At 37.8% G+C, this 21,727-nt stretch overlaps 1 protein-coding gene across 1 annotated transcript in view; it reads right to left on the reverse strand.

Moving 5' to 3' along the window:
- The window catches only part of robo1 (roundabout, axon guidance receptor, homolog 1 (Drosophila)), a 502,355-nt gene extending 481,017 nt beyond the window's left edge, over positions 1-21,338 (reverse strand). Inside the window, exon 1 of the mRNA XM_088921682.1 lies at positions 21,245-21,338. Coding sequence (XP_088777808.1) covers positions 21,245-21,338 — 94 coding nt within the window. The remainder of the gene's footprint in view (positions 1-21,244) is intronic.
- Between the last annotated feature and the right edge of the window lie 389 nt (positions 21,339-21,727).

The following is a 21,727-nucleotide window of genomic DNA, read 5'->3' on the forward strand; positions in this document are numbered from 1 at the left end:
GTATGCCGGCATATTCATATACAACGTGTGTGTGTGTGAAAGACCTCAGTGCGTAACTGTGAAGTTTTGGTATAGTAACTGATGGTGCGAGTGTGTCTAGACGTTGTACTGTACAAAGAGACTTGACTAAAGGAAATGAAAAAGCAACTTAAGTGACTAGAAAATATAAGAGCATCTAAAACATATAAGTACAAATACCAGCACAGTACAGGTGGACCTAAATGGGTTATCTAAGTTGAAATATATGGGGAGAGTATAGACCTGCAGTGGTGAGCATTTGTGCTTTATATTGCTTAGATTTAAGTTTAATTAAAGGGGTAATTCCTCATTGGTAATTAAGCACATGTATTTAATGGCTTGAAACCAGATATTGTTAACATGCTGTAGATTCAGAAACATGTCTGGTGGATAACATCACTGTGAAATTTGCAGAACTGGTTAAACTCTGCTGACAGATGGAGAGATATGTGTACACTAAGGTGGGAGCAGTTCACATGGGGTGTATTCCACAGAAATTGGATGAATCTCAGAAACTAAATAAGACTGGGGAGATCTCTGGTTCACAATTATTGTAAAAGAATTAAGGTCATTTTAAGAGAAACTGCAGAAAGCACATGCAGGATGGAGAAAAGCAGGGACTTGTACTGGGGTCATCTCCCCGCTAAGAAGTTTGTCTGGGGAAGATAAACAGTCCTTTGAGAGATCTGTTTACCTAGAGTGTTCCCTTGTAGCCTCCCTAAGTCTGTCCTAGTCCATTGAACAAAATGAGTTAAAACTAAAATGTACTACTAATGGGATGTCTGTTTCTCTGTAATGGGATACAGGAGCGCAACTGTCATGCTTGTCTTATTGTACTGCTCAACGGTGTGGTATAGAGTATGTGGGAAGACGCCAGGAGGCCACAGGAGTAGGGGGCAGTGAGTTGTAGTTACTGAGTACAAGGTCTGATGGCTTCCCCTAATGAGGAAACCCACAAGTCTGAGCTGCTTCAGGTTTTAGTGTTTGTAGTTAAAAAGTACATACAGTAAAGCTAGATATTATAAGGCCCAAGTGTGTCTAGAATTGTATCATTTTAACAGGGCCTGGGTGGACTCTTTTTCAGAGTGAGCACAAACAGATCTTCTTAAGGGGGTAGTGCAGCCCAAGGACAAGATTGCCTTGGTTCCGGAGCAGAAGCCACCTTTAACGAGTTGAAAAAAAGCTCTTTTACAGGTGCTGAGACTGGGGTTTCCTCAGATGGATTTACCACTCTTTTGTATCTAACTGTGGAAAGTGGGTTCTGGGCAGCTGTGCTGATGCAGGAGCATGGAGGTAGGCACCATCCGTGGGATACTATTCGGGACCATTAGATGCTGTAGCCAAAGGGTGGGGGACCGTGAAGATTTAATACTGTTTACTGATGGGTCCTCTCTGGTGCATTAGGGGAGAATGGAGAGCAGGCTGGGCTGTTACGACATCATTTGATGTGTTAACAGCTGGAAAGACACCCCCCCACTGCCTCAGCACAGCAAGCCAAGTTGAGAGCAATGACTGAAACTTGTAAATATGCTAAAGGAAAAACAGTAACAATTTAAACCTACTGTATATATGCATTTGGTGTATGCCACGATTTTGGATGGCTGAGGAGGAATAGAGATTTCCTCACCAAAGCAGGGACTCCAGTTAAGAATACTGGATTGATCTCTGAACTGTTAGAAACTTTGCAGCTGCTGAATGAAGTAGCTGTGATAAAGTGTAAATTATATAATAAAGAAATATCTCCAGTAACTTGAGGGAACGACTATGCAGATGTGGCTGCCAGGCAAGCAGCCCTGGGAATGCAGGTCTGAGACCACTGTTGGTGGAAAAGAATGTGGGGCTGCATGATGATGAGGTGTGGCGCTGCCAGCAGACCGAATCCCCTGCATGCCCTCACTGCCTAATGTCTTTTGTTGCCTGAAATTGGAGACCCGGGTGTGAGTCAATGGTGTGCTGGTTTTCCCAATGGGTGGGGACTGCCCTGCCGCTTGGATTCTAATCAAGGGACACACTTCACTAGAAAGGTGTCAGGCTGTGATCGACTCACCGGGAGTGAGGTGGGATCTACACTGCCCCCATCATCCTCAATCTTCAGGGAAAGTAGAGAGGGTTAATCGAACCCCCAAGAAGAGACTCACTAAGTAGTCTGTGTGAGGGGTCTCCTGGATGGACTCCCTCCCTGCGGAGCTGAGTAGTTTGAGAGCTGGGACCAACCGGACCACAAGACTAAACCCTTTTTGAAGTTGTCACAGGGAGGCCAATGCGTCTCACTGACACTTGTGTTGCCACCATCATGATCTGAGACAATTAACTAATTCTGTGTTGCAGTATTGTCATTTGATTTCACAAGCCAATGGCCTCACCACCCACCAAGTGAAGGCGGCCTGGGGAAAGACCATTCCTGGAGGCCACGACCTATAGCCGGGAGAGCCGGGTGTGGATTAAAAAGATACCATCCCAGATGCTTCAGGCTGAGTGGGAAGGGCCGTACCAAATGCTGCTGATGACAGACTGTGAAAGTCCAGAGGAAGGACCAGTGGATTCATGCCTCCTTCTGTCGACGTGCCCAACCTCCGGTGGAATCCACAACATAAAGACTATTTTTATTTTTTGTGTTTAGGAGTAGTGTTGTTTGTGTGTATAATTGGTATAATCACATGTATTAAGAGTACAATCACTGCTTTATGTCACCGTATCACCTCCAATACAAATGTTAGGACAGTACACAAGTATGAAGTAAAGTTAGCAGACTCCGCATTTTTGTTGAACAATGGAAGCTATGTTCCTATTTTCCAAGGGGGGATTGATGGAGCCTGCAAATGGCTTTTACATGCTGAACTGTAATCATCACGCCTGCTATATCACAAAGGCTTTTCCTCCCCCTGTACTTACCCCCAAATGGTGAATGTTTACCCAAATGGTAAATGTTTACACTAAACTCCTGATGACAAAGGAAGGTTTCTATTTCCTTCAGTTACATCAAAGACAGGAGGGGGGAAACGTGTATATATAAGTTCTGTAGGACCATATCCACTTTGAGCCACGATAGGTACTATAACTATTATGGTGCTTATTGTGGTTCCTTGTATGCATACAATAAAGCTTGGCTGGACGAACAAACACTTCAGGCTCGAATTTCTTGGTTTCTACAAAGCTTTCACTGAAGATTTGAAAAGCCACATTTCAATGCTGTAGAGATACAATCAATAATAATAAGCAAATGTAGGATATTTGCTGTTTAGGCCTTAGACGTGTTAGTTGAAAGAGTAAATGAGTCTTGTTGGTGCATCTGATTTGCTGTGAAATGAATCTGAAGTCTACCAGTTATTTACATCCCAGACATCTGACCCTTTAAGCACACCGATATGGAGATGCCCTGCTGTTACTAATCTCTGTGGAAATCACATGTGCTCAGCTGTGAAGTGAATCTGTCCTACTGCCTGCTGTGTCTCAATGAATCTCTACATTTGATGGTACCTACAGTATCTGCAGGAGATATACAGTAGTAGAGGGACCACAAAGAGCACTCTCCTACTTTACTGCAATTCATATTTTTACCCTCTCTTTTTACTTGGAGAGATCAAAGGAAAAATAATCTAGTGGTTAAAGTCATTCTAATCTCAAACAAAGGATCCTAGATGTAAAAAAACACATATTCCTAATTGCTGATATCATTCAGTGTCAGATAATAATTTACAGCCCAATAAAATACAGCCCAAATCACAAACATTTTAAAATCCCTATCACCTTTATTGAAAAATAAATAAAATCTAAACGTACTGTCATTCTAAATGTACTGTACAAAGCTAATAGCAATTTAATGTAAAAACTCTGATGAGCAGGATTAAAGGCCATAATATAATCAGATTAATTTAAACACCAGGGATTAGAGATGTTATTGTGGATGTTCTGGCTCTAACATCAGGACTGCCAGGACAAAGATGCCACTTTTAGCTTCTTACTAAAATGGGTTAATATTTATTAATACAAATCATCTTTATTTTATATAGGAGCTTTAAAACCAACTATCCTAAAATGTATAGAGGTAATTGACTAATTAGTACAGTTTTACTGTCAATATTACACTGAATACATTACAATTACAGTTACATTAAAATTACACTGAATATATTAGTGAATATTATATTGTTTCAGACATAGCTTGCTAATTTTTAAATATGCAACTGTGATCAACTGTTATTAGTCAAGGGAGGGGCTGTATACAGCCAGCAGTCATATCATCCTGCAACTCACAACTGGCAGTCCAGGTGTGAGCCTGGTCAGTACCTGGATGGGAGACCTCCTGGGAAAAACTAAGGTTGCTCCTGGAAGCAGTGTTAGTGGGGCCAGCAGGGGGTGCTCACCCTGTGGTCTGTGTGGGTCTTAATGCCCCAGTGTAATGAAGGGGACACTATACTGTAAACAGGCGCCGTCCTTCGGATGAGATGTAAAGCCGAGGTACTGGCTCTCTGTGGTCATTAAATATCCCAGGGTGTTTATTGAAAAGAGTAGGGGTGTAACTGTGGTGTCCTGGCCAAATTTCCATTGGCCCTTACCAAACATGGCCTCCTAATAATCCCCATCTATGAATTGGCTTCATTACTCTGCTCTCCACCCCACTAATAGCTGATGTGTGGTGAGTGTTCTGGCGCACTATGGCTGTTGTTGCATCATCCAGGTGGATGCTGCACAGTAGTGGTGGTGAAGGGGAGTCCCCATTACTTCTAAAGTGCTTTGAGTGGAATGTCCAGAAAAGAGCTATATAAGTATAAGCAATTATTATTATTCTTCATACTAGGCTTCCATATTTTGATTCACATACTGTGCTAGCAATGTGTAATCCTGACACACTATCAGCTAAAGTGAAGTGTGTACTCCCTTAATAGTATAGGTATACTCATGGATATTTGCACTGTAAAATCAAACAGATCCTATGAACAGATGCAGTACAACAAAATATTCTCTTGCTCAGATGTATATTATCTTGATGACATGGTTCCTTTTGCTGCACAAACTGAGAACTCAGAAATTATGCCTTCATTGTTTGAATTTCTGTTTTGTAGTCTTCCAAAGCTTAATCTCAGAAGGTCATTTTTAATATAAGTCTGTCCCCTCCCTTCTTCCATCTGAAGAGTAACAGTGAGATTACTGTACATAAGGGAAGACATCTCCTTAGCACATATAAAAGTAAAGCACACTATCATTAAAACATCAACAGGCCCTGTCTCTATACAATGTTCCCCTGTCTTACTTCAGAGGCTTGTTGAAAATACAGTATGTCATCATTAAATTTTGTCCTGAGGAGAGTGGAGGTAAAGCAGTGCTCTCCCCTATGCTGCAATTAAATGCCTGTGGGATGAGAGTAATAAGAATTGAGATACAGTAGGTACTGTAAGTGTTTCACCTATCCATTAAGGAAAGGGCTGTTTCATTAAAATATTAAAACAAAATTGTCATCTTAAAATAATCCAAATTTAAAAGTAAATTCAGAGGCTTTGGGGCAGTGCAGTGGCTAAGGATCTGCGCCTGTGGCTGGAAGGTTGTATCGAATATCGCGCCCGGCAGTTGGGCCCCTGAGCAAGGCCCATAACCCCAACTGCTTCAGGGGTGCCATATACTGTACAATGGCTGACCCTGCGCTCTGACCCCAAGGTTCTCTCCCTGTCTGTGTGTCTCATGGAGAGCAAGTTGGGGTATGCAAAAAGACAATTTCCTAATACAAGAAATTGTATATGGCCAATAAAGTGATTTTGTCTTATCTTGAATTAGATTATATAGTAAGTAAAACATGTTTATATAAATTTCTGCTCCTTTCTTCTGAAAATGAAATTATTTACTCTAATTAAATAAAAATTAAATTGGAAAAGAATATGACTAGCATTCTTGTTTGCTTGACAATTGCACAGTCGTACAAATGCAGAACACCCTTGAACTTCAAATGGAATGTTTGTATGATTTTATAAAATAGCTTATTTAGTTGGCTTTCCCAGGAAACTGATTATGGATTTCTGTGTAAATTTGGAATTGCCATAGTTTTATGAGCTGGCTTATGGTCACAACCACAGTGACCTGTTACATTTTTAATATACAGTGTGCATCAAACACATAAAAGGTCATGCAACAAGAACAAAGCATCTAAAACAAAGTTCTCTCTTCCACACTAAAAAATGGGTTTGTAATTATAATCACTTCTCAATTAAAATTTAGTGAATTTTCCACTTGAGCCATTCCATGAAATGGAATCAAAACTAAAACAGAAAATGAAATTAAAACAAAAACGTACACATTAATGCATGCAAAAATTTGACATATACTCTTTATTTAACCTTAGTATCTTCACCTTTATGTTTCATAAGTTTCTTGTGAACATGATTCCGACTGGACTTTTTTCAATGAATTAGTTTAAAACAATTAATTCATTTTGGAATATGTTATTATTCTTATTAAAATATTTTATATGCATTACTCAAATCATATTAACTACAGAAAAAATTCAATTGGAAATCGAGCTGTGACCTATCATTCAATTCATTGACATATTCATTGAGATATCATTATTAGAAATGTGAAGTTATAGATTAATTTTGTATTTATGTTCAGCATTCAAGCATACCTACTCAAGGAATACTTGATTGCATATTGATTATAAACAGGTCTGTGCAATACTACAGAAAGTATGAAATATCATCTTATATTGAAATTACAAAATGCCGCTACTGTTGCCGTTAAATACAGTGCCACTGCATTTAGTTAAGTTTTCTAACAAGTGAATTTAGGTGGTTTCAGGGCTCCATGTGAATCTAGGCACTGAAAAACAAAATGTTCTCAAAAGCTAATACAGTAATTGTAAAAAGACCATTTTTGTGGATGGCGCATAGACCAGTAACACAGCCGGAGGTGCTTTCTCTATATGTAACATGTCTGCTGTTCCATTTTGTTTGGGCCATTGAGAAAACAGTATGATATTATAAAATTTGGTCCTGAATTGAAATTTTTCAGATTTATAAATGTAAGAGAAATAGTCAAGAAATCAAGTTAAATATTACCTTACAAAATAGAATTTTAAATATCATTCTTTCTCAGATACCTGGGTAGTGCACTGAGGCAGCAGTGAGCAGCAGTGCCGTCGCCAGAACAATTCGAATGGGTGGGCATTTGGTTTTAACCGGGGGAGGCGGAGTTTGAGCACCAGTTTGAGACACGTGACTCTACAGATGATAGTTACCTAATCAACGCTACAATATAGGAGGCAAAGTTAAATATAGTTTAGCAAATACACCAGTTTGATGAGAATAGAAAACATTCTTTAAAACAGGTATAATGTACTCCTGTAACAACATCATGCCGCTATTAAGATAAGAGCTCACACATAGTAAAGTTTTTTTCTTAGCTGATCTGCGTTAAGGAGAGTGGAAATTTCCTTGTCATTTTTGATGCGCATTTCATGCTCCTTCCATACGGCCATGCAGGTTAAATGTTCCTTTGAAGTGGAGTGTTTATGAAACCCTTTGTCTCTTACTGCGGCATGTTTCCAGTCATGGTACCCCCTAACTCTAAATGTTGAGTCAGTTGCGCGGGCACTGTTGAACTTCCTACAGGGATAGCAAAATGCTACACTGGCTTTGACGCTATATTCAAGATATTCTCAATTATGGTACCACGAAGATACAAATGAGCGATTCTTACCCTGAAACAGAAGGACAGGGTATCGATGTAGCACCACCTGGTTGTGCTTTTCAATCCCTAGGTCATCAGGGGGGTGAGGCAGTTGTCCACAAATGACTGGACAGGAGTCTTTATTGATTAAACAGCCATCTTTAACAGCAAAACTAGCATGGCTGGAAGTAGCATGTGCACTTCTGCCATTGTCGATGTCAAGCACCCTATCTACTTCCCTCACTTCTGCTCCATTTCTTCCCCCTTACTACTACACTAGCCACCCCTTTGGTGGTGATTGAAGATGGTCCTTGGAACCATTTTCTTATATCCAGTAATTAGACTACTATTAGTCTAGCTTTCTGATTAATGAAATTAGATTAAACAATTTATGGCTACAAAACTGCCTTGTGTGTTGCATTATAAATCCCGTACTGACACTTCAGATGTGACACAGAGCCTAACTACAGTACATTTCTTCATTCGTCATGACAGAAAAATACAATTTGATTGAAATGTTAGATTAGTTAGTTAAATATTTCTAAAAACAATAAACTAAAACATTTTTTCCACTTTAGGGCGGCACGTTAGCCCACATTAGCAACGGCTGTAGTAAGCAGGTGAGAGGGCTGTGAACAGTCACATGACATTGACAGGTTTACATGTACTCCTACCCATTATGTATGCATAGATTAGGGGTTTTTAAGAGGGATAAGCTGTTTCCTAAAGATGTTCTTAGTATGAAATAGAATGCTTCAAACATTTAAAATGTTTGCTGAATCCTTATTACTAACAGATTTGAGATGATCACACACAAAGACTTCCAAAACAGGAACATGTTGGATCCTAATGAAACTAATGATCAACAGAATCAAGATAGCTGCAATCATTTAATGCAACTTTATACTGTGGAATTTGATACATTGTTTCACAACTATAATAAAATATTAATTACAATGTAAGAATGGATTTCTTGTCTGTCCTACAGTGAATATTGCTTTCATCTCTTCAGGACTCCAAGTTGATGAGTGACAATCCAGTGAGATGAGTGACACCTCAAGACTGGTAGGAATCAGTGGATACACACCCTCTTATATCATTTAGCCATCCTGGCATATAACCCTGGTGATGGACATGTGCTACACTGGAAACTAAACTATTGAAGGTTATACTTTAAAGTTGAACAAGTGTTGGCCATACTTATATTAGAGAGTAAAACTCTGGATGTTTTACAAATGCTTCTCATAAAGAAACTACAGTAAGTTAAAATATAATGTAAAAGAGATATGCTGTATGCAAAACTCCTGACAGCAATTTAGGTTTTGGAATTACTGGCTTTTAGTGTTGATGTTTTATGTAACTTATAGTTTCAGCAAAGAATACAAGGCCTCAAAATATGACTACATCAATCATTAAAATGCCCTACAAATCACAAGAAAATGGTCTGTGTCTTCTGGTTCAGGCCACTGTCACGATGCATGTTGTCATTTGTGGAGCTATTAGTGTTGTGAATAGGTACTGTAGCATGATGAGTAGAGTTTGGTTTTCTATTTCACGTTATGTATTAAATATACTGTACTGTATAGAGCCCTTTGAATATACTGCAGCCAGACACACAGCAGCACTGTGAGATAACTAGACCTATTATTTGGGAAGTGACTGTCATAAAGGACTGCACACATGGAGCCAACAGGAAATACAAATCCAGGTTATATGTTTTTGTGAGAGGTACTGATTCTGTAAGCAGTAATAGGCATACTTTGAAACACAATTTCTCCGTGATAATTGGCTGTTTAATTTGGTCACTAATGCAGCGTCTCCTTCCATTTAAGTTCCTAAGAATCCAGAACTAGGGGAGTATCCACAAGATAGTATAACTGAACCACACCTACATATACATACAGTAAAGATGAATGAAATTAAAACAAAAACTTACACATTAATGCATGCAAATATGTGATATACCGTATACTCTTTATTTAACCTTAGTATTCTCACTTTTATGTTTCATAAGTTTCTTGTGAATATGATTCCCACTGGACTTTTTTTAATGAATTAGTTTAAAATAATTAATTCATTTTGGATTATTTATCCAAAAGATAGTATAACTGAACCACACCTACAGATGCAGCCATTCAAAATGCACGGTACAAACCCGCGGTACGGGAAACTACCCACAAGCCACCGCAGGGCACTGCGGTAAGTGACTGGCTGGCCAAAATGACCAACAGGGGCACTCGTGGTGCATTGGTCGGTAGTGAAAAGATTTAATCATTTAATCTCTTTAATGTGCACATTTTAATCCGCTTAGTATTGAATATTTATATGAAATTTTACCACTAAAGGGAAATTTTAGTAGCTGAGCATAAAAAGAAGAGGAGCATAATGCATCTGAAGGTCATAAATGATATTAATTTAGGAACATAAACATTATTGTATGTAAACTGTACTGTGTATGGCTGGTCTTGGTAGTTTAAAGAAAAAATACACACCAGTCTTCCATTTCTCCCTAAACATTTTAAGCATGAAAGTTTTATGAAACGGTACCCAAATATGCGATTGCTGTATAGAATGAATTTAATTTAAAAAAATTATTTAACATGAAAATTAAGCTGTTTACATCTTCCGCCTGAGAACAAAGTCACCCGTTGCTACCCAACGCAGAAACACAGCCACTAACTAACAAAGAGAGGACATTAGCTAGCCAATATGATAAAGAAATAAATGATTATTTTGTTTATTTCTTTTGCATATTTATTTGAACATTTCCATCGATTGTACAAGCACTTGGAAACTGTCCAATCCCTAGTTCATCAGGCATTTTCTTTTACGCTGCGGGCATTCTCCCGGTCTGGCGCCGGTCTGTGTCTTCTAGGATATAATGCCAGCAATTTTTTGTTAAATTTGGGTTTCCAATAATGCCGCAGCAAACTCTTGTTTTTATGTCCACTATAACAGACAATCTCCTTTGCTTTTAACCGAGCGTTTGATAATTTCCTAAAATGAAAATGATTTACTTTATTTCCCTCACGGGATCAATAAAAGTATCAGTCATCTATCTAAACTATGGGACAGAATTCTGGGGTCTCCCTATACCAGAGATTACGGAAGGGCTTCAGAATGGTGATTCTGGTGAATGGTGAATGGGGAAAAAAGACGTGTTGATCTGCTATACATACTGTACCAGGAAGAGGATTTCTTTCTATTCGAAACGTGTATTTTAAAAGTTTAATTAAGAAGTAAAAACCTTACAGCGTACACAGATTTCTAAACTGATCAGGAGGAAGAAAAATCACCCGTGTTTCGTGCATAAAAAGTGGTTATTAACTATCGAAACCTGTTTTATTTATTTTATTTTTATTTAGATTAAGAGTTCCCGTCACCCCCATTCCCATTTAAATCACAAACCTTTGTTTAATTAAATGTCTTTTAACGTAAATCATTATCTTTGTCTTCTGCATAATAATGTTCACCACTCTGTCCAGCAAATTAATAATAAACTTTATTTTATATAGCGTTTTAAATGAATAAGTAATTAGATTGCTCATAAACCTAATCACTTATTCTACATAAACACAGCGTAATTGCTCTCTGAAAATGCTTTTTCTTTTTGTTTAGGCTCAGATTTCAACTATAGATTGTACACAAATTACTAGCAGTAAATACTAATGTTTTGCTCCCTCTTACCACAAAAATATTAAAAATAATGTATTGTAGCTGGGATGAACTTTTTTTCGAACGTGTTAAAGATGGCGACAACTCAGGCACCCAGAGATGGGGGGCGTCTTTCCCCCTCCATAACTAAAATGCCAAATAGGAGTAGTTTTTAATTCAGTTTGAATTATAACTGTACGTACTGTCTTCGTATTTGGCAAGGGCTTTAAAGAGAGGGCGCGCCAAAATGTTTCGGTGCCATCGTCTGCGCTTTAATGGCATGGCATGGCAAAAAAAGTTTTTTTTTAAAAAAGCCACCTTTAAAGGCGCTATATAAAATAAAGTTTATTATTATTATTAATATTGATGATATTCTTCCTCCCAGGACTTGTAAAATTGTTGTTATTATTGCTGTTATCCTGTAAAGCGCTTTGAGAAGCATACTGTCCAGCATATTGTATTTCATTGCACTTTGACAGATCGTCTTATAATCACTGGTTGTTAGAATATCCCCCAAGAGGATATTCCCCCCAAGAGGCCAGGCGCTGGATCCCCGGGGACTCCGGAGGCCGTTGGGAAACGGGAGCGGGGCGGCCTAAAGGGGGGAAGGCCGCCCTTGAGCGACGCTACCCCCGCTCCGGAAAGCCAGAAAGAGTACTTCACCCCGCCTGCTGTGGGAAGGGTTGGCCACAGCCGGGGCTTATTTCTTCCCTGCCTCATCGAGGGCAGACCCTGCCAGGCCCTCGTCGACACCGGTTCCACCATCACCCTGCTGCAGCCTGGTGTCCTGCCGGGCACCGAGGCAGCCAGACCTCCAGGGTGCTCACCGTGCACTTTGGGGCTGCGAGGGTGAAACACCCCTTCTACCTTGCCCCAGTCCGTGAGGAATGTATCCTGGGGTTAGACTGGTTGCAGCAAGTGGGTGGTTGCCTTGACCTGGGCGTGAGGGACAGGGTGCTGCGCCGGGGGTGGCGGGTGCCCTCCAGCGGCGAGGTCACTTGCTGCAACCAGTATGCTGTATGCAAAACTCCTGACAGCAATTTAGGTTTTGGAATCACTGGCTTTTAGTGTTGATGTAAGTGATTATAAGATGATCTGTCAAAGTGCAATGAAATACAATATGCTGGACAGTATGCTTCTCAAAGCGCTTTACAGGATAACAGCAATAACAACAACAATTTTACAAGTCCTGGGAGGAAGAATATCATCAATATTAATAATAATAATAAACTTTATTTTATATAGCGTCTTTAAAGGTGGCTCCTCAAAGCGCTTTACAGGATAACAACCGATGAAACAATATTGGTTGGGGGTTGAAAATACCTGTGAAACCGGTTTGTTCACAATGTACTGTAGACACAGAGTGTTACACCAACGCATTAGCATGTTAAAGCGATTCCATTGAGGAGCTGGGCGCGATAATTGTTTTGTTCCTTGATACAGTATCTGATCTGCAAGGCCATTTGAAACAAAACAAAACTAAAAATAAGATACAATCTACAGACATTCACAACATAAACATATCTTAAAACATTTACATATATTGCTAAATTATTACTTTAGATATATACCTTAGGTTACTGAATCAGCCAGTTAATAAAATCGTTGCAATTTTGTTCTTATTTGGAGGTGGGGATATTCTGACAACAATTGATTTAAAGACAATCTGTCAAAGTGCAATGAAACAATAATTACGCTGGGTGAACGTTCCGAGGTCAAATTCTTCCGCGACAGGGGTACCTTTAAAGCGCAGACGACGGCACCGAAACATTTTGGCGCGCCCTCTCTTTAAAGCCCTGGCCAAATACGAAGACAGTACGTACAGTTATAATTCAAACTGAATTAAAAACTACTCCCGCAGAGAGTGATGAAAACCGCGCAGCGTCAGGCGAATGCACATTAATATGTTGGGCTTTTGGGTTCGGGTGGATTTGCGCCCTACAGTTCAACCTGAGGTACCACTGTGTACTGTACATACAGTACGAACATGTGTTATTTTGAAATATAAAAAATGTCAATATATTTTAGGAGAAATTGAGTATTGGTGTGTATTTTTTCTTTAAAATACCAATAACAGCAACATATAGTTTACATAATATGTTTATGTTCCTAAATTAATATCGTTTATGACCTTTATGACCTTCGTTATGCTCCTCTGCGTTTTATGCTTAGCCACTAAAATTTCCCTTTAGTGGTTAAATTCTATATAAATATTCAATACTAAGCGGATTAAAATGTGCACAGTAAAGAGATTAAATGATTAAATCTTTTCACTAACGAACAATACACCACATTATCTTCCGTGTCGCATTAACATTGGAATGTTTTTTTTTACAAGTGTCAAAAGAAGCGATACACAACCTGTCTCCTCTATAACTGTTCAGTTTACAGAGAAATTCCGCCAGAGCCTCACAACATTGTCCAACAATACTCTTCTCACGTCTAATTTTTAGTTCAGCAGGATTTGAGCTACAGACCATAACAGACCAAAAAACAGAATCCACCTGCGATTTGGGTGTTAACAAAACGTGTTTACAAAGAAAGTGAAATACAGTAATACTACCAGCTACATAGATACATAGATTTGGAAATTTAGATCCTAAAATTAATATCATGATTAATTTATTTAGATACGTGCTTACATATTATCGATTATAAAACAGATAATTCCGGTCCTGGAATCTGACTGGCTGACACCCTTCTGAAGCGGTACCATAATCTCTGGTATACGTACGCCCCTGAAATTTGACTTGTTACTGTGTGATACATTTTAAAGACGTAGATAAAAAAGTTTGGATTCTCATGTATCTGGTACAAGTATCTTTTAAAACAGTCTTTGTTGTGCTCTTGAGGATCCTTGTGATATTTTGAGCTCTGGTTGAATGATAAGTGTCGCAGTTTAAATAATTTTCGTTGTTAGAAATTATGAAACGCTCTGTTAAAAGCAAGGGAGTTTTTGTGTCTGTTATACTAAAAGAAAATGTCCGACGAACTAGGGATTGGACAGTTTTTCAGTGCTTGTACAATCGATGGAAATGTTCAAATAAATGTGCTAAAGAAATAAACAAAAAAAGTAATTTATTCCTTTATCATATTGGCTAGCTAATGTCCCGTCCTTGTTAGTTAGATCAACGGAATGCTGTGTTGTTACTTTTTGTCGATGAAAAAATAAAGTCTTTTCATTTAAAATGACGGTTACAAATAATGTGGACCAGCGTAATACTTTGAGTTTACAGCTTGTCCAAGGTCATTCATTATTAATAATATGAGTAATATCTTCGGTAAAGGCTTTGATGCATAAAATATTTCTGCATAATTAAAATATTTATGATAAAGGTAGGTTGTGTACTTTTGCCCAACTGAGCAATCTTGCTTTCATAAAATATGCCAACTTTTTAATGACTGATGATTAACATGCTGCAATACACAGTTTAAATTTAAAAGCTCAAATGCTGTATATGAGAGGTTAAGCTTTATTGGCTCCTCCTGGCGGTTTTACAAGGTGATTCCGGATACTTTCCAGTATGACGTCAAATGACGCGATACACCGCGTGATACTGCATGATACTGCGTTTTGATGCGACACGCCCACCGGGGTATACCGCGAAATACCCCACCCATTTTGAATGGCTGCATCTGTACATATACATACAGTAAAGATACAGCCAGGCAAGCACACAAATCACCATATCCCAGTCACTTTGAATACCTCCTCCAGGCATTTGTATCTAATTGCATTTTTATTGAAATGGGAAACTGAAAGATTAGAATTGAGAGATGGAGTGAACAACATGGGAATTGGGAATAAAGGAAAAAGTTCCAAATGGCTGTTGCAGACATCAGCTACAAAACTGCCTAATCAAAAAATGAGGATAAACACTTCTCTATTAGTTAAGAAAATGGATGGATGGATCTTTCTAGCTTTTTTAGCACATAATAAAATAAAATTATCTACTTGTTAAAAAGTGAACTCAAGCAAAATTCAAATAATTTTCACTGGATATGTGCACATACTGTATTCTATTAAATAAAATCTGAACAGCATTTAAAGTTAACTAATATCCTAATGTGCAGTTGAACCACTCTAGATTGAAGGAACATTTTTATTTGTAAGCAACAACAAAAATCTTTCACACTACAATATATGTGTATTTTTATTAGGGATTTTTTATGAGGGATTGGTGTTGGTGATGGAGCATGGTCCACTTCAGCAGGTATCTTGAGCAGAATTAACACCTTTCTGCTGAACATTTGCACTGATGTACAGTACCACTACCTTTGGAACAAACACCCTGAGTCAACTAATATCAAGTGGTTTTTGAAGGGTTTGCCATTATTTGTCTACTTGATTGTGTTTTTAAAAAGTGACAATGGCTAATCCTCCAACCTTGCTCCCAGTTATGTATACATTTGTGTAATGAATGCTCCTTGCTCAGCGTTCATCGTCATTTTGTTTCCCTCCCTCCAAACCACTATTATCCTAGCAGCAGCTTCATTGTTCATCCATAATTTCAGCCAAATTTTCTTAACCAAACAGTTTAAAGCCAAATCCATATTTCAAACTGTGCATACATAAGAGCTAGTGGCCCAAAGCTACTGAATTGAACCTTATTGATGAATAACTATCTGGAATCTGTGGAGGCCACCTGGGATTGCTCATTATTGAATAACATAAGATGCCAGATCCTACAGGTTCAAAACAAATGAAATCATTTGTGGAAGAAAATGTTACTGGTTTTGTGTATATAATATTTGGGTTATAGAAAAGTCAGTAAAGTAAGTAAACGACATTATCAAGAACTGAGGGTGATGATGCTGACCAAAGAGGGCCAAAGCTAAATATAAGACTAGAAAATAAACTAATTAACAATGACAGCTGAGGTGTCCGGTGAGGACTTTATTTAATTATTGACTACAAGGTGAAACAAATTGCTTCAGTTGATGATCCCTTCCTCCCAGACAAGCTGAATGAATTCTATTGTAGGTTTGATTAACAAAAGAATGCAGCGGACTGCACCTAGATAGTCCGTGGGGTCCTTCGCACCACCCTTTATCATTCAGGAGCACAATTTAAGATTTAAGATTTTTCCGCATACAGAACAGCAGGAAAGTATCTGGGCCTGACCTTATTTCAACAGCTATACTGAAATCTTGTGCCAATCAGCTTGCTACTATTTTTATAGATATTTTCAATCTATCCCTTAAGCAGACTAAGGTACTGCACTGCTTTAAGATGGCTACTATAACACAAACGTGTGTTATAGGCTTTAAGCAAATGAGACTACAGCAGATTATAGTAACATTCTTAAGCATGTTTAAGCATGCACTGTATTATAACTGTCTCTTTTTAAAAAAATATAACCATTCATGTTTTATTTATACTTTATGGTTTCTTAAAAACTATAACCACAGAAAACAAATCTTGTTGGATTTCAAAGTAGTAAATATCTATTACAAAGGGGTGATCTCTGTGACTATAGTCTCCAAAAAGGATTTCTTTCTGAATTTCTGTTAGACCTAAATAGCATGTGGAATGGTGGCACTGTGGCTAAGGATCTGTGCCTGTGGCTGGAAGGTTGCTGGTTCAAATCCTGTGGCTGGCAGAGGAATCCTACTCTGTTGGGGCCCCCTGAGCAATGCCCTTAACCCCAGCTGCTCCAGGGGGTGCTGTATAAATGGCTGACCCTGCTCTCTGACCCCAAGCTTCCCTCCCAATCTGTGTGCCTGTGTGGAGAGGAAGCTGGGGTATGGAAAAAGACAAATTCCTAATGCAAGAAATTGTATATGGCTAATAATGATATCTTATCTTACAGTAAACCCTCTACAGTCCTTAAATTCTCCACATTCAACGTAAGAGACATTCAAGTATTAACAAAGTCAAATGGCTCCACCCAACACAATTACTGCAAAGAGCAGTAGAGTTACCAATCATTCTTGATGGTGAAAAAAACATACCATAAGACCCACAGTTCATGCCACAGTACTTTTCTCATATCATTTGTACAAGCTACTGTAGTTAGTATGCTAGTACATGATATTGCCAGCCACCTCACTGTTTGCTGTACAGAAGAATAGATGTGACCTCTATATGAAACACATGCAATGCCATTACAGAACCAGACTGGTTCATTTTTTTACAAGAATGAATGTCAAAAATAACCTTCAGACATCAGCATGACCCTAATATCATTTTTAGATATGTCTAAAAAATGAGATCTACATGGAATTTGTATCATACAATTTGTCAAATTTTTATCATTCAGAAAGAGAGAAAGATTTCCAGCCAAGAAGAGTCAATCAGACTCATGTCAATGGGATTTAAGGATGGAAGTAATTTGTGCTCTCAGATGCAGCAGTAACTGGTTATGCGCTATACTTCATCAGACAACTGGCTACAAAATATAGAAGTCAGTGTACCTCTGTTATTATTGATACACATTACTGTATTAACCATACACACTAAGAAAGAAAAAACAATAAAAGAGAAATAAATTACAAGATAGCACAATGCAGAAAATGTCTGCTTAGAGCTAGAACAGGAAACAGAAAATAAAGATAGTACATTAGTCTAATTGGAAAATGTATAATTACCTCATGTTGCACATACCTGTATACTGTGCGCATGCAATCACAAAATCCCTCAATTTAAAAAATTAAAAAAGTAGCTAAATACACTGGAATACAGATGTAATTATGGATGTTTATAAAGATCTGCACTCTGAATGACTTTGAATGACTTTACAATTTGGTATGTTCTGCAAAGCATATGACCAGTGCGTATACAAGCATGTATTTTTTAATGAAAGACCTACAGTACTAATATATGAAAACTTACTTTCATTAGAAATAAACTTGACAAATATTTCTGATCTACAGATCTACATGTTGTGATGTGTAATTGTAATTCATATTGAGAAATCGATCAATTGAGAAACATATTTGCATATAGCCTTACATTTTTCCAGTCATAACACAATATCATATCCAAATAAAGCAAATGAGGAAACACATGTGTAAGCATTATTTAAACTTTTCATTAAGTTAACACTTAAATTCCACTCCACAGTCTGCCATCCTCTGTATTAACAATATTCTTAATTTAAACTTTTTCACTTGTCACAGGATAAATTAACAAAAGATAAATTAAACCAAACGATCATAAACCTAACAGAGCAGGAAAATATAGAACAGACATTTGATACTGTATATAATAATTTAAAACATTAAAAGTGACAAATGCATTACACTTTTAATGTTATTAAGGCAGACTAATTTTCATCCCATAAAGCCTCTTTTTTCTTTTTTAAATTTGTTGCATCCCAACTTAAGAGAAGAAGTCTGCCTTTCATCTGCAGAATAGAAAATCATTAATAAATAAAAAAGGGACTACACTGAGTGGAAAGAATCATAGTACCTCTGCTCTGGATAACCTCTATCAGTCACAATATAGAATGTTGCCATTTTCTATTAACCTACCAATCCAGGGACCGAACCTACACACACAGGTCCAAATGAGCCACTCAAGAACAGAATGAAAGTTGTGTAATGAATGACAAAACTGGAACACATGTGACTTCTTCTCATAGAGTTCAGCAAAGGGGCTATGGAGGGCAGATGGGGGACACACAATAAAAAGGTGCATCAAAAAACTAAGAAGCAGATTTGTCATTAAATAGCCTGCTACTCTGGGGTTTCTCTATTTATTTATACATCACTAACACCAATAAATTGAGAGTCTGCTGCTAATGAACAGGGGTATGGCTGACAGTCTCATTGTTCATTAAGTACACAGAGTGATCAGCATTTGACAGGCAGAGGAAGGCAGAGAATGCCCGTTTTTTATGTGTCCTTTTCTCAGCATGGTGCCTGACATTTGTACTGATGATATCTTAAACCTTTATTTTGAAGAGACAAAAACACAAGGAACCAAGTCACCTTCTTAGGCCAGGAGGGAAAAGAATGATAAAAGGCAAAAAATCAAAATGCCAATCGAAAAGGAGAATGTGTATAAAGAATAGCCCTGGATATCTCCCAGCAGACCTCTTCTTTTTAAACATCTTTTTTCACTCTTATTTGATTATGTTTATTTATGTCTGTTTTTTCTTATTTGTAAATACTAAAACAAATGGGGTACAGAACAATTTTAAAACATTATTTAAATTAAATGATTAAATTAAATTCAATTCAATGTAACTTACTGTTATTAATTAAAAAGTGTAGAAGCTTCCGTGCTTCACCCATGCTTAATTTGTTTTTTAAATTGCTTGATCTGCAGCTAATTATTTTCACTTCTGCCACTAGTTCTTATTTACTTTTTTTGTGCAGCCATTTGCTTCAGCTTTGTTTCAATGCCCAGTAAAAAACAACAACAGAAGACATTCATATCTCTTGCAGAGAAATTTTGAATCAACCACAATCATTATTTATAGCTGTCAAGTTCATGTGTATATATTTCTGGATCAGCTATCCCTTACAATAATTGTGTATCATTTTCATTTAAACTGAAGTCAGCCACTTTCCTAAAACATATAACTAGGGAGATAACCAATACCCAATGCAAGGACAAAAACTGAAACTTAATTTTGATTTTGCAACAAGCTGATATTACTATTAGCAGTGATACACTGACCAGATACTTCCACTACATTGTGCAAAAACTGTTGAAATTAGACAGACACCTCAACGTCATCCCAGCCTTTAACAATACTGGGAAATGTTAACAATCAACGTGCCCGTGCAAAATAAATTGCATATATGGCTAAAAATGGAACATATCTCACTTTATACATCATTTGGGAAAATAAATGAAGAAAAGGAAAGAAAATACTCCTAGGTCCATGACAGGTAGACTGAACAATATCTTGCTGAGTGAGGTAATCAGGGAGCTCAGGTCTGGAGCTGCTGTTGAAAATTACAAAGCAACAGGGAAAATCAAGATGCCACCTGTGATTTGATTTTGAATTGAAATGGATGGAATGAGACGCACAGTCCCAGCGCCTTTGCAGAATATTTTGTAGGATTCTGCCGAGATTGAAACGGCAAGCAGCGGAATGAAGCAGTTATCAGGAAAATAAGTTTGCTTCTACGGTTGCTTCTTTTGAGAATGTCAGCAAGTATTCCTGCGACAAGTAAATTGCTTCTTAGGGATTTTAGAAATGAAAGTCTACACTTTTTAAATCATATATTTTATATCCATCACATGTTGAGGCCCAATAAATCTGACATGCTGACTATAGTGGGTTCTTTTAAAATTGTGTACAGCACTTAGATATGAAGTGTGTAATCAAACAATAATGGATAAGAGTTCCCAATAATATGGGTAGGGGGATTAATTCTAGAAAAAAATATTTATTAATATTCTGTTATGGGTGAGGGAGTCCTTTTAAAACAGAATACCCCAAATTCATCAATTAAAATAAGTAACAGATATTCACATTGAAAATTAATTTTCCAATATCTCCCAATAATTATATGTGTCTGTGAATAGCCAATCTTTTATTGTAATTATGCGAACAGTTTTGGCTTTTAATATTTACCGAAATGAAACAGTGTGAAAACACTACTTAAAAGGTTCACACAAAGCAATACCTTACATACTTTGAGACAAGAAAATAAATCACTAGAGAAGCAGAGGATGAAGAGGTGCAATCAAAGATCTGAACTGTTTATTTTAAAGCCTCAGACTCAAAGTCACAGTAATACTTGTGAAAATGAAAATGCCTTTAGACACCCCCTTACCAACAGCAGTTTCAATGTACAGGTGCAGTAATTTAGAAGTCAATGAGGATACCTCATTATTGTTCATCCATTTCCTTTTACAGGGAAAACAAATGTGAGAGAAATATCAGACAGACAGACAAAGCTCACCAGAGAAAAGCCAGCAGCAGTGCAGTGAAAGGGGAAGTCAGTTACCTACCTGGGACAAGCGGTCTGTCAGCCAGCTGGGACACAGTCAGCCGGCAGACCAGTGCAATAATGGCACAAGCAAGACCCGTCCATTTGGTTTGCATGGTTCTACCTTCCTGGCATCACCCGGAATGAACAGCACTTACAGTTATCTGCAAAGGGAAAAGTCACCATTAATGAAGAGTAATCACTCTGGCAGCAGTCGGAGCCTATTTATTTCATACATCCTCCAGCAAACACAGAAGTATATTTTGCATTGATGGGTCTGCAATAAAACGTTGGTCTCTCCTCTTGCTGAGGAGAGCCATCTCTGATGACAGCCTGTGGTTTAAGCATCTGGGATACTTACTTGCTCCCTTAGTTTTCCTTTTATGTACATACATTTATTATTTTAGGCATGTTTCTCATAATTCACCCAGTTGCTAATGCCTACTAAGTGCCAAGGGACACTGTTTTCCAACTCACCCCATGGCAGAACTCATTGTTTTAACAG

This window comes from Atractosteus spatula, chromosome 7 (genome assembly GCF_055471065.1).
Source record: "Atractosteus spatula isolate fAtrSpa1 chromosome 7, fAtrSpa1.hap1, whole genome shotgun sequence".
Taxonomy (NCBI): Eukaryota; Metazoa; Chordata; class Actinopteri; order Semionotiformes; family Lepisosteidae; genus Atractosteus; species Atractosteus spatula.